Source organism: Ascaphus truei, chromosome 17 (assembly GCF_040206685.1).
Source record: "Ascaphus truei isolate aAscTru1 chromosome 17, aAscTru1.hap1, whole genome shotgun sequence".
NCBI lineage: Eukaryota > Metazoa > Chordata > Amphibia > Anura > Ascaphidae > Ascaphus > Ascaphus truei.
This window is the reverse complement of record NC_134499.1, coordinates 5,396,721-5,411,353: the sequence shown is the minus strand read 5'-3', so window position 1 is coordinate 5,411,353 and position 14,633 is coordinate 5,396,721. Positions and strand designations below refer to the sequence as shown.

General features: G+C 50.9%; 1 protein-coding gene across 1 annotated transcript in view; it reads left to right on the top strand.

Annotated features, from left to right (window-relative positions):
- Positions 1-14,347, top strand: part of EMC3 (ER membrane protein complex subunit 3) — a 36,667-nt gene extending 22,320 nt beyond the window's left edge. Inside the window, exons 8-9 of the mRNA XM_075573768.1 lie at positions 9,884-9,966; positions 11,108-14,347. Of these exons, the coding sequence (XP_075429883.1) occupies positions 9,884-9,966; positions 11,108-11,236 (212 nt within the window). The 3' untranslated portion in view covers positions 11,237-14,347. The remainder of the gene's footprint in view (positions 1-9,883; positions 9,967-11,107) is intronic.
- The last annotated feature ends 286 nt before the right edge of the window (positions 14,348-14,633 follow it).

Genomic DNA, 14,633 nt, shown 5'->3' with positions numbered 1-14,633 from the left:
AGACGGATAGAGAGAGACGGATAGAGAGAGACGGATAGAGAGAGACGGATAGAGAGAGACGGAGAGAGAGAGACGGATAGAGAGAGACGGACAGAGAGAGACGGACAGAGAGAGACAGAGAGAGACAGAGAGAGACAGAGAGAGACAGAGAGAGACAGAGAGAGACAGAGAGAGACAGAGAGAGACAGAGAGAGACAGAGAGACGGATAAAGAGAGACAGAGAGACGGATAAAGAGAGACAGAGAGACGGATAGAGAGAGAGACGGAGAGAGAGAGACTAAGGCTGGGGCCATAGAGGGGTGAGCAGTTCGGAACCGCGCTGACGCTGAGGCTCGCCTGCTGAAATCTGCGCGATTTCATGCCCATGCAGGCGAGCCAGCGGGCGCGATCGGGAGACGGGGGGAGACTGACGGAGGTGGGGCAGTGACGTCGCTGGGCCAATCCCCCGCGACGCACCGACGTCAACGTCATGGCGCCGTGACGTTGACGCTGCTCCGCGCTGATTGGATGTTTTCAGCCGACAGTGCTCTGAAAAACAGTTTTGCTGTCGGCTGAAAAATCCAGCGCCTCAGCACGCCTGCGGACGCTCGCGTGAGCCCCCTCTCAAGGCATCCTCATTGAGGATGCAGGGGCTCAGCACAGAGCATCCGCACAGCTCAGAGCGGCCTGTCCTTCTATGGACTCGGCCAGAGAGCCAGAGAGAGAGAGACACAGAAAAAGAGAGAGACACAGAAAAAGAGAGAGACACAGAAAAAGAGAGAGACACAGAAAAAGAGAGAGACACAGAAAAAGAGAGAGACACAGAAAAAGAGAGAGACACAGAAAAAGAGAGAGACACAGAAAAAGAGAGAGACACAGAAAAAGAGAGAGACACAGAAAAAGAGAGAGACACAGAAAAAGAGAGAGACACAGAAAAAGAGAGAGACACAGAAAAAGAGAGACACACAGAAAAAGAGAGACAGAGAGAGAATGTGAGACAAAGACAGAGAGAGTGCGAGGGCGAGAATGCGAGGGCGAGGGCGACACAGGGAGAAGGCGAGGGCGACACAGGGAGAGGGTGACACTCACAGACACACACACTCACAGACACGCAGAGACACACTCACCCAGAGACACACTCACGCAGAGACACACTCACGCAGAGACACACTCACGCAGAGACACACTCACGCAGAGACACACTCACGCAGAGACACACTCACGCAGAGACACACTCACGCAGAGACACACTCACGCAGAGACACACTCACGCAGAGACACACTCACGCAGAGACACACTCACGCAGAGACACACTCACGCAGAGACACACTCACGCAGAGACACACTCACGCAGAGACACACTCACGCAGAGACACACTCACGCAGAGACACACTCACGCAGAGACACACTCACGCAGAGACACACTCACGCAGAGACACACTCACGCAGAGACACACTCACGCAGAGACACACTCACGCAGAGACACACTCACGCAGAGACACACTCACGCAGAGACACACTCACGCAGAGACACACTCACGCAGAGACACACTCACGCAGAGACACACTCACGCAGAGACACACTCACGCAGAGACACACTCACGCAGAGACACACTCACGCAGAGACACACTCACGCAGAGACACACTCACGCAGAGACACACTCACGCAGAGACACACTCACGCAGAGACACACTCACGCAGAGACACACTCACGCAGAGACACACTCACGCAGAGACACACTCACGCAGAGACACACTCACGCAGAGACACACTCACGCAGAGACACACTCACGCAGAGACACACTCACGCAGAGACACACTCACGCAGAGACACACTCACGCAGAGACACACTCACGCAGAGACACACTCACGCAGAGACACACTCACGCAGAGACACACTCACGCAGAGACACACTCACGCAGAGACACACACACGCAGAGACACTCACTCAGAGACACACTCACTCAGAGACACACTCACTCAGAGACACACTCACTCAGAGACACACTCACTCAGAGACACACTCACTCAGAGACACACTCACTCAGACACTCAGAGACACACACTCACTCTGACACACACACACACACAGACACACACACAGACACACACACACACAGACACACACACACAGACACACACACACACAGGCACACACACACAGGCACACACACAGACACACACACACACAGACACACACACACAGACACACACACACAGGCACACACACACAGGCACACACACACAGGCACACACACACAGGCACACACACACAGGCACACACACAGGCACACACACAGGCACACTCACTCACGCGGAGACACTCATGCAGAGACACACTCACTCAGAGACACACTCACTCAGAGACACACTCACTCAGAGACACACTCACTCAGAGACACACTCACTCAGAGACACACTCACTCAGAGACACACTCACTCAGAGACACACTCACTCAGAACACTCAGAGACACACACTCGCTCTGACACACACACACACACACAGGCACACACACAGACACACTCACTCACAGACACACACACTCACAGACACGCAGAGACACACTCACGCAGAGACACACTCACGCAGAGACACACTCACGCAGAGACACACTCACGCAGAGACACACTCACGCAGAGACACACTCACGCAGAGACACACTCACGCAGAGACACACTCACGCAGAGACACACTCACTCAGGCACACGCTCACTCAGGCACAGGCACACTCAGACACACTCACTCAGGCACACACACAGGCACACACTCAGGCACACTCACTCAGGCACACTCACTCAGGCACACTCACTCAGGCACACACACAGGCACACACACAGGCACACACTCAGACACACTCACTCAGAGACACACACGCAGAGACACACACGCAGAGACACACACGCAGAGACACACACGCAGAGACACACACGCAGAGACACACACGCAGAGACACACACGCAGAGACACACACGCAGAGACACACACGCAGAGACACTCACTCAGAGACACACTCACTCAGACACTCAGAGACACACACTCACTCTGACACACACACACAGACACACACACACAGACACAGACACACACACACAGACACACACAGACACACACACACAGGCACACACACACAGGCACACTCACTCATGCAGAGACACTCATGCAGAGACACACTCAGAGACACACTCACTCAGAGACACACTCACTCAGAACACTCAGAGACACACACTCGCTCTGACACACAGACACACACACAGACACACAGGCACAGGCACACACACAGACACACTCACTCACAGACAGACACAGACACTCACTCTGGCACTCACACACACACACACACACACTCACCGGGTCGCACGCGGCAGCAGGCCCCTCCGCACGGCAGCAGGCCCCTCCGCACGGCAGTAGGCCCCTCCTTAAGGCAGCAGGCCCCTCCGCACGGCAGCAGGCCCCTCCCCCCCCGAAGCACGCTCCCCGAACACCAAGCGGGGATCGGGGGCAGATGATTAGGGGGAGATCATGCGCAGGAGGCGCGCACGGGGGAAGCTGGGTTGGCGCTTCCCCCTCCGTTCCACGTGCGTTGCGTGCGGGGCTTGCTTTGGGCTTCCCCCTCCGTCCCACGTAGGGAGCGGAGGGGGGAGGGAGCGGAGGGGGCTAGATTGCGCGCGGCGCTTGTTTTGGGCTTCCCCCTCCGTCCCACGTGGGGAGCGGGGGGGGGGGGTGAGGGTGCGGGGGATTCTGGGTTGCTGGGGGGAACAGGCAGCGCAAATGGCAGGACACTCTGCTTGCCCTGTGCACGCGCGCCGGGACCAGACCACAGGATTTGCCGCCATTTTTTTAAACTTTTTTTTTAACCCAATCAGGGAGGGGGATTATTTATTTATTTATTTAAAAAAAAAAAAAAAAAAATTGGCAGAGCAGGGGAATTCATTGAGCTGCAGCACGGGTCGCCAGCTGCCTAAATCCACTCGCAACGGGCGACTTGTTATCATTATTTGTCGAGCACTGAATATATATATATATATAACTGGGTCTGAACTGGGACGAGACTTAGATATGATAAAATATAATTTATTCCTTGATAAAGGTGAACACATCAGATATAAAAATAACAGGCAAAATATAGACACTTACTTTAAGATTAGGACAAGAAAGCCATCAGGATACAGAATGGGCCCTTTCTTCCATATTTCAGCTGACATCACAGCAAGACAGGCAGGTCATGAAGACACATGCAGGACAGTCAGACATGAAGCCATTTGCATGAAGACATGCAGACATGAAGACATTTGCATGAAGACATGCAGACATGAAGACATTTGCATGAAGACATGCAGACATGAAGACATTTGCATGAAGACACTTGCATGAAGACACTGAGTAAGGGCTGACTCTGACTTATATATCATTTTAACCCTTCTCTACACTCACGGCGCCGAGCGTCTAGCAAAAGTCCTTTTGAAGCTCTTTGAAGCTGATTTTGGACTTGCAAGATATCACACTTAAAAACCAAACAGTTCCTAGTTCCTGCCTCCAACATAAACAATTAGGCACTTTAGCCTTTGATCACCAGGCTATGTAAATTCTAGCAAGATGTTCTTCCTGCTCATTATCATAACAGAGGGCGTTTGCAGTTTTCACAACAGATTCCAAAATCCCATATACCCTGTAAATAACTTCATAACTTCAGTTCAGTAATACTTACTGGCACGCGAGACATACCAATACACTCCGTCACACCTGACGCTCCCAACGAGACCAAATATTACCGTGTAATATTAAAATTAAGAGATATTAATATCTGGCTCTTAGTATCTGCTAGATATCAAGTGTTTAGAATCACCAGTTGCGGCTAAGTCCCACGAATACACCTATGTAACTCTTAGCACGTTCAGCCAAGGACATCTCATAATATTCTTATATTTAATAAGGTCACCCATTCTGATATCTCCTGGTGTAACCGCCCCCTTGCCCCCATCAATAAACCCTTTGAAGCAGGGACCCCTGGATGGGGGACATTTGTCACCTGGTTTTAGATTTCACACCTAATGCCCAGACCTCCTGAATCAGAGGCCTTTGTAAGTGTGAGTTATAATGCTCACACCCCACTCTAGCTTCCTGCAAACAGGACGCCTTTGATCAGGGCTGTTTCCTAGCAATATTCCCTTGGCCTGCAAATTAGGTATTAACATACTGTGCACCAAAACCCCCATGTGTATGTTTCACACCCAACTGTAATCAAGCCTTTTGAAGTCCAGATTTTCTGAAAAGGCACAATACAGTTGTATTTTCTTAAACGGTAGCTTATTAACCCCTTAAGCCCCAGTGTGTGTGGTGCAGACACTGGCATAATAATAAACATGGGAACAGGGGAATATACATTTTCATGTTAGAACAAGGGTTAAATCACATTTCTGGACCTCAGCCCAGTTAACCCCTTGCTTCCCAGGTGAGAGTAGAGGGTGGCCAATTGGGGTGTAACCCCTTTAATCCCGGGCCAAATCCTCACGACAGTCACACCTCCCCTGCTCAAGGGGTGCCTGGTACCCCAGCTGCCTCCCCCTGGCACTGGGATACCGCTGGCGCCCTTGAAGCACTCAATAAGTCCTGAGGGGTTGGCCTGGCAAAATTGTCCTCCAGCATTGTCCGGTACATTGTTCTGGCCACAGTGGATTGTAAAGTCCAGATCCTGTGGAGCAGGGCTCCACCGTAGCTGCCGGGCATTCTCCTTTGCCTCCCTCTGCCCCCCACCCAGTGCCTGGTGAACCAAGTCCACGGTGAAGGGGCCCCGTTGCAGACCAGGCTGCACACTGCCCAGAGACTGGCATGTTTCTGCACCTGCAGGAGACCAGCTATCCAGCACAGACCGTCGCTTTCCTGTCAACCAAGTCTGGGAAAGAGCTATGTCACTATCCTGTAGGGACCCTACCTGCCCTGGCTCTGTGCCAACCTGTAGCTGCTCTGCTATACTCCTGACTCTCCTCCCTGGCTGCCTATCTACCCACAGCCCCTCCTTTGGGAACCCTGGGGAATCTGTCAGAGGGGTCACTCCTGGCCAGTCAGAACAAGGGACCTTCTGCCTACCTAGCCCATCCCTAGCTTCTGCCAGCTGCCTGACACCCCACTGACCTATCTCCCCCTGCTCCACGGTGTCTCCCTGCCTAGCATCCCCTAGGCCCAGCACCTCAGCCCCTGCTGATGACTCCTGCTGCTTACCTCCCTGCAGCCCACCTGCACTCCTCTCCCCCCTGGGCAATCCTAACCCAGACCCTGGAACTACCTGAGTGCACCTACCTCCCTGACCTTGTCTCCCCCTTACCAGGGATGAGCTCAGGGGCATCTCTTCAGATGCAACCGCCTTAGCTCTTGGCTGGCAGGTATCCCTGGGGTGGCACAAGCCTGCCACCGCCCCAGATACCCCCAGCCCATAGCCAGGCTGCAACAGGGGGTTGCTGATCTGAGACACCCCCTGAGGCTCTGCCAGGGTAATGGGAAATTCTAGCTGCAATACCTGCTGCTGTACCTCCCCGGCTACCACTAGCCCTTCTTCTCCCACTGAGATCTGATGCTGGCTACCTACCTGCAGCCCCCCCTCTCTCCGCTTCTCCCTAGCTAATCCTAACTTGGATCCTAGGGACACCTGAGTGAGGCCATCTCCCTGACACTGTCTCCCCATTACCGGGAATGAGCTCAGGGTTGCTGGTGCAGATGCATCCACCTTAGCTCCTGGCTGGCAGGTAATCTGGGGGTGGTCTAACTTTGCCACTACCCCTGAAATCTGGGGGTGGTCTAACTTTGCCACAACCCCTGATACCTCCGGCCCATAGCCAGGCTGCAACAGTGGGGCTCTTAACCGTGAGTCCCCTTGCTGCTCCGCCATGGTAATGGGGAAGTCTAGCTGCCCTACACGCTGCCCTTCCTTCCCCTCCCCTGGTACCCCTATCTCCTGCCACCCCCCTGTCACCCGTATAGTGAAACAACAGGGTACAGTCATAGGGAAAAATAAGTCAGGGTCAGTCTGCGACTTGGTCTGGCTTACCTCGCTGGTCCCCGCAGAGACCGCTGCCTTCGTTGGTCCCAACTGCAGGGGGACTGGAGTGGCTGCAGCCGGCCCCATCTGGGCTGGGCAGCCACGGGCCGCTGCCGCGACAGCGCCCGGGTTGGGTACAGGTACAACGGTGCAGGAAAAGGGTCCCAGGTCTTTGTGGAGGAACACAGCTCCATGCAAACTTGGTAAAATAACCCCCTCCCGCAAACCCTGTCCCTCCCCCCAAATAAAATTGCCGCCGGCAGGATGCCGGAGTGGCGGCTTCTTCTCCACCGCCGCTGGTTCTCCGCCGGGATCAGGTGGATGGCCGCTGCTCTCCGCCGCTGTTGCCGATGCAGCCCGTCCAGGTTCTCCAGGAGACGTCCCGAGGAGGGTTGTCGCCCTGGCTGGGCGGGAGCCATCAGAGGATGCCGCTAGCTGGGTCATCTTTTCCGCAGCTCGTGAGCGTTGGCCCTGAGGGGCTTCTTCACCCGACCGCGCACGGTCCGGGCACTGGGCATTATTGTGGCCCATTTGTTGGCAGTGCCGCAGCGGCTGCCGGTGCTTCCCCGCCACCGGTGGACTAACCCCAGCAAGGGGCAACGGAGTCCAGAGCGCAGTTGCTTGAGTGCCGGGCTCTGGGAGGGGATAAGCGGGTCGGTGTGGTACCGACGCCAGGAACTGGGTCCACTTCGCCGGGAACCACGTCTTGCCCAACGCACACACCAGTGCTAGCTCTTTCAGGGAAAATGGAAGGGCCACCGCAACGACCGTTACCTCTCCTGGTGCAAGACTTCCGTGGTCTCCGAGACCACCCGCTCCCTCCACAAGTCTCTGCCGTCCCGAAGCTGGGTCCATTCCCAGCTCTCCGGGCGGTTTGATGGTTACAGCAGCTGCAGCTGTGGATCTTTGCTCAGCCTGCTGGGTTTCATGCTCACCGATCGCTGTCTCTCTCTCAGCCTTGCCGGCTGCTGGTCCCCGCGCCGACTTGATGCACTCCTCTGGTCTCTTTGCCCGGCTCCAGTCAGACGGATGGACGGCACTTTGGTTCTGGAGGCAATGCTTCTCACAAGTAGGGGAACAGTGAGGAGGTGCCATATCTTGTGTTATATGTTGTACACTGTGTGGTCAATATCTTTAGTACCAGGAACTTGCAATTACCATCAAGTTCCCACTATATTACAGTATCCCGCAGAACACTAGTAATACAGGTCCAGTTCAATCCCACCGCTGCCACCAGTTAATTACAAGCCTGTCACGGTGACTTTATGGCAGGCTGTAATTTACACCAAAAATATATAAATATATATATATATAACTGGGTCTGAACTGGGACGAGACTTAGATATGATAAAATATAATTTATTCCTTGATAAAGGTGAACACATCAGATATACAAATAACAGGCAAAATATAGACACTTACTTTAAGATTAGGACAAGAAAGCCATCAGGATACAGAATGGGCCCTGTCTTCCATATTTCAGCTGACATCACAGCAAGACAGGCAGGTCATGAAGACACATGCAGGACAGTCAGACATGAAGCCATTTGCATGAAGACATGCAGACATGAAGACATTTGCATGAAGACATGCAGACATGAAGACATTTGCATGAAGACATTTGCATGAAGACACTGAGTAAGGGGTGACTCTGACTTATATATCATTTTAACCCTTCTCTACACTCACGGCGCCGAGCGTCTAGCAAAAGTCCTTTTGAAGCTGATTTTGGACTTGCAAGATATCACACTTAAAAACCAAACAGTTCCTAGTTCCTGCCTCCAACATAAACAATTAGGCACTTTAGCCTTTGATCACCAGGCTATGTAAATTCTAGCAATATGTTCTTCCTGCTCATTATCATAACAGAGGGCGTTTGCAGTTTTCACAACAGATTCCAAAATTCATATACCCTGTAAATAACTTCATAACTTCAGTTCAGTAATACTTACTGGCACGCGAGACATACCAATACACTCCGTCACACCTGACGCTCCCAACAAGACCAAATATTACCGTGTAATATTAAAATGAAGAGAGATATTAATATCTGGCTCTTAGTATCTGCTAGAGATCAAGTGTTTAGAATCACCAGTTGCGGCTAAGTCCCACGAATACACCTATGTAACTCTTAGCACGTTCAGCCAAGGACATCTCATAATATTCTTATATTTAATAAGGTCACCCATTCTGATATCTCCTGGTGTAACCGCCCCCTTGCCCCCATCAATAAACCCTTTGAAGCAGGGACCCCTGGGTGGGGGACATTTGTCACCTGGTTTTAGATTTCACACCTAATGCCCAGACCTCCTGAATCAGAGGCCTTTGTAAGTGTGAGTTATAATGCTCACACCCCACTCTAGCTTCCTGCAAACAGGACGCCTTTGATCAGGGCTGTTTCCTAGCAATATTCCCTTGGCCTGCAAATTAGGTATTAACATACTGTGCACCAAAACCCCCATGTGTATGTTTCACACCCAACTGCAATCAAGCCTTTTGAAGTCCAGATTTTCTGAAAAGGCACAATACAGTTGTATTTTCTTAAACTGTAGCTTATTAACCCCTTAAGCCCCAGTGTGTGTGGTGCAGACACTGGCATAACCATAAACATGGGAACAGGGGAATATACATTTTCATGTTAGAACAAGGGTTAAATCACATTTCTGGACCTCAGCCCAGTTAACCCCTTGCTTCCCAGGTGAGAGTAGAGGGTGGCCAATTGGGGTGTAACCCCTTTAATCCCGGGCCAAATCCTCACGACCGTCACACTGACCTGTTGGGGGGGGGGGGGGCTTGAGGACAGGAGTTGAGATCCCCTGGCTTAAGATGTGACAGTGCGTAACCCGTGTGTTTGCGTTCTCAGCTGCAGATCAGTCGCGTGTGATGCAGGAGCAGATGACGGGAGCAGCTATGGCAATGCCAGCCGACACGAACAAGGCTTTTAAGGTAAGGACCTTCTCTACAGCTGGGGGAAAGCATATCCGAATCCCTACATTATTCCATCCTGGAACCCTAGAAACCTCCGGAAACAGACCACGGCCAGAGCTAGTGCGGCCGTGTGAGTTACTCAGCGTTGCTTCAGGAATCGATGGAACGCGTTAACGAGGGAGTTCGTGCTGCACTTAAACAAATAACAAGAGATTTTTAAATTGATAGATCTCTATCTCTTCAGCCTTTGATTAGCTTTTCTTGAAAACGAATTACTTAAGCCGCCAATCGATTGGTTCTCTTGTGATCGATCAGCAAAGATCCTGCTTCCCAGGGATCACTAAATGGCAGCCTTTCCGTTTCAATCAATCCTTCAATCAGTGTAACTCAGCAGCTACAATGTATTCTTATATTACTAATGTAACATTATCTACTGTTACAGTTTGCAGCTCAAACTGCTGGAAATATTGGCAACAAATGACCACAAACAGGAAAGTGTTACACAGATCTCGCACTGCTGGGGAAGTGGGCTAAAACCTGCTATAGAAATCACAGGATGCCCAGTATAGTAAAACTCATTGCCATTTTGAATAAGAGTTGAATTGAAAAAAAAAATAGTAGTAAGTATTTAATACTACAGAGCGGATTTTTTTTTTTTTTTTTAAACACACGTAGGATATGGCAGCGGTGCGCAAAGTGGGGGGCGCGACCCCCATGGGGGGCGGGAGACTGTGCTGGGGGGGAGGCAGGAGACTGTGCTGGGGGGGGCGCGGGCAGTTGCAGAGGCCCACGCGCTCTTCCCCCAGGCATTTAAATTAAATGCCGGGGGATCGCGTGAGGCCCCTGCAACTGTTTACTTACCGGGATTCAGCCGTCTGTGTTGCGTCGCCATTGACGCAGCGGCACCATGTGACCTGACGTCACAAGCCCACGCAGCGTCATCTGACGCGGCTGAAGGAAGGCAGGGGGCGCGAGAGCCGGGGGCAGAGAGACGGGGGCGCAGCACAAACAGTTTGCGCTCCCCTGGGATATGGTATGTTTTGCCTCTTTATGTCCCATTGGTTGAGGTGAGCCAGGCTTTTCAGACGGTGTTGGTTTATAATGATGCGTGTCAGGGGAAATGGGAATATCTTCCAATCGGCTTCTCTCGCCCGCACAGACTGAGTGGGAAGCCCTGGAACTGACTGACCACCAGTGGGCCCTGGAAGATGTGGAAGACGAACTAATGTCCAAGGATCTGAACTTCGAAGGGATGTTCAAGAAGGAACTACAGACATCCATCTTCTGAGGCCTGTTCCCCTTCTAGAAACCGGTTTCAGCCGTGGGGAGTTTACATGTATGTATGTGAACCGACTTGTACTGTGTCTTAAAGGTGCAGTGCCATGCAGCGGGGCAACAGAGTCAAAGCACTCGGCCCTGCAACACTATTTGTAAAATGTATTTCATGCTGTACTATGTGTTGATACGCGTTTCAGATATACCCTCCCAATGCTGAGACAATATAACACATCTTTTCAGCCACCTTTTTTCTGCCAATGAGGCTTTGAACTTTCCAAAATGAAGTATGTGGGAACTGCACCTTTTTAAACACACTGCGCTCGGACACTGCGTAAAAATAAGGAATGCCACCTCCATTTTGTTTTAACCCAGAGCATCCCTTTTTAGTGAAGCGGTAGTTTTCCAGGCCCCCTGATGCATTTCATTGAGTTGCCCTTATTTAAAACTGCTAATACTCCCCCGGTTGCAGAGGACTGCGTCATTACCCAACGCATTGCACCACTGCATCAAGACGGGACAAAGCCTAAAATACGGTGTGCGTGTGTATTTATGCTTAATTATTTAAGGCCATCCCCGGGTAACCAACGCCAGTCCTCAAGGGCAACCAACAAGTCAGGTTTTCTGGATACTGAGAGGAAAAACATGTGGTACAATCGCTCAAGTACGGGATTGTATGTGTTTATACACTATTCTAAATCATGCAGGAACAGCACCCAGAGCAGGAGACTCATAACAATCATTGTTAAGTCTTAAATAATAAAGTCCATAATGCAAAAAAAAATTCCCTGAAGGCATGAGCTAGGGGTGTAAATCCCACCCCTCAAGGCCTCATTGGGATAATCGCAGAACTATAAAGAGAATGAGACACAATAAATAAAGGTTTTATGGATATCGCTGCATCAGTATAGGTGGCTCAGTCGAAGGATGAGCCTCTGTGGCCACCTGTGCTGAAGCAGGGATATCCTGAAAACATGACTTGTTGGTGGCCTTTGAGGACTGGCATTGACAACTCCTAAACTAGCTCAACGTTGCATCCTGGAGTCAGTCGCCTGCTCATCACCGCACACTTAGACTGTATTTATTTATGTACACGTGGTTTTACACGCTTGTTAATTTTTGCCTATTTAATGTGTGGTTTTTCTTGTCCTTTCCTCTGGTCTCCGCTATGTATTGCTGCCTCCAGCCTGCGTGTGAGGACGGTGATCAGCGTGAGGCAGAGAGGAAATATGGGGACGGGGAGCCAGGGTCTCTCAGAAATGCAGACCGTGTATTTACATTTACCCAGTGGTTCTCAACTCCAGTCCTCAATACCCCCCAACAGGGCAGGTTTTCAAAATATCCCAGCTTCAGCGCTGGTGGATCAATGGCTTAGTTGAAGACTGCACTACCTGTGCTGAAGCAGGGATAGCCTGAAACCTCACCTGTTGGTGGGTCTTGAGGACTGGAGTTGAGCACCCCAGGTTTGAGCACAGATGACTTGATCAGTCCCTGCTTCAGCACAGGTGGCTCAGTCTTTGACTGAGCCACTGATTGAGCCACCTCTGCTGAAGCAGAGATATCCTGAAAAGCTTGTGGACTGGAGAATCCCTGCATTAACCCTTCATTAAACAGACCCAGGGCCGGCTGTGATCTCTCCCGCGCCACGCGTAGATGTTTGTGTATTTGCTTTGTGTGACACATTACTGTTACTTCACATTCCTGTACTCCTCCCCCCTGCTTTTATTTATATGGCTACCTGAATCCAGAAGTAAAATGGTTTGTTTTACAGAGGAGTAAACATAAAATGCTTGGCGTGTATTCCTGGTGGGGGAAAGAAATGACCGTATAGCGCAGGAAACAAACAGCAGATAAACGCAGCACCGTGCGATCTGTGATGTAAGTGTCACCTCCCCACCTCCCTCTAAGGGCTGTAATATCGTGTGCGTGCGCGTCAGTGATAATTGGCTGTGTAAGCCAGACGTTTGTATACTTGGGACGTGAGCGGTGGAGCGGCAGACCAGAGAAAATACAAGAAAATTGTATTTTTGCGCTGTTGCCGCGCCACGTGACGCGATGAACCAATCGCAGCGTGGCCTAAATGCTGTGATGTCATATCCATGCCCTAGCAGAGCGCATCACAGCTTACCCTATACAAACGAAACGCCCGCTGCACGTGCAACGCCGGGCACACGCGCACCAGTGCCTACTATATAACAAGCCTAAGGCTACAGCCCCAGTCCTCTCTGCTGCAGGCGTGCCTGGCGGCGCATGCACGAGTGAAAGCCGCGGTCTGTAGGTCAGGTGCAGGGAAAGATAAGGGGGAGGGGTGGCCATGGCGTCACGCGGCTGGTGTGCCCTCATTGGCTGAACTGCCGCCGTGACGTGGCCAGCGCTCCGTCGCCACAAGGGAACTCAAAATTCTTGTCTGCAGAAAATCTTGAAGCGCATCGCGACCGCTACACGTGCGCGCAGGCAGCTACTAAGACTGGCCCCATTGAGGGGCGAAGCTTATTCCTGCAGCGCCCGTCGTAGCGAGCGCAGCAGTAGACACTGGGACTGAGGCCTAAGAACGCACAAGGGTGTCTTGCTTGTAGTATTGAATCGGCTTCTGGAAAGCCCTACGATGTGGTGGAGGTGTAGGCACGCTCCTCTGGGATCCCCTGCTAAACATGTCTCCGTTACTCAGCTGTGATCCTGTAGCTTGTGTGATGGTGTGTATTTCTGAGCCACGTCTGGAAAGAGGATTTAGTGCTTCCGTTTCGCGTTCTAGGGCCACAGGCAGATGCCGGGATTGATCACTTGTTTTGCATTATGGGGTTTGTGTTAGAGACAATCCAAGCATCTTAAAAAAACAACAACTCTTTTTTTGTGTAATTTATGTAGACCTTTTATTGAAAACTAATTACCTAAGCTTCCGATCAATTAGTTCTCCTGTGATCGATCAGCAACATCCTGTTTCTCAGGGTTCACTAAATGGCTGCCTTTCAGTTTCAAATCAATCCTTCAGTCAGGGTATCTCAACGGCTGTAAAAAACAAATGTAATCGGGCACACCTATAGACTGGATATAAGGAGACTATAGCATGTTGTTTAGTGTGTATTATACACTTTTATAAAGTGATTAAAACATTTTTTTAAGTGAACACATTTTTGCACATGTGCAATTAACCTTTTCAACTGATCAATATAAATAAAATCAAAATGCCATCATTAGTGTAAGTGATACATGTGATAAAAATTGTAACGCAGCTCTTGAAAACCCCTCTTTAGTAAGTCCCTACTGTAGGTCTGCACGAATCTTCTCTTCTTCCAGGTGAGGGGAGTGTAGTGTGTTCACAGCGTATGGAGAAAAAAAATTGAATAGAGAACAAAATAGTGCGACCAGTGCAGTATAATACATTTCCAGGCGAATCTAACATCAATCCACTC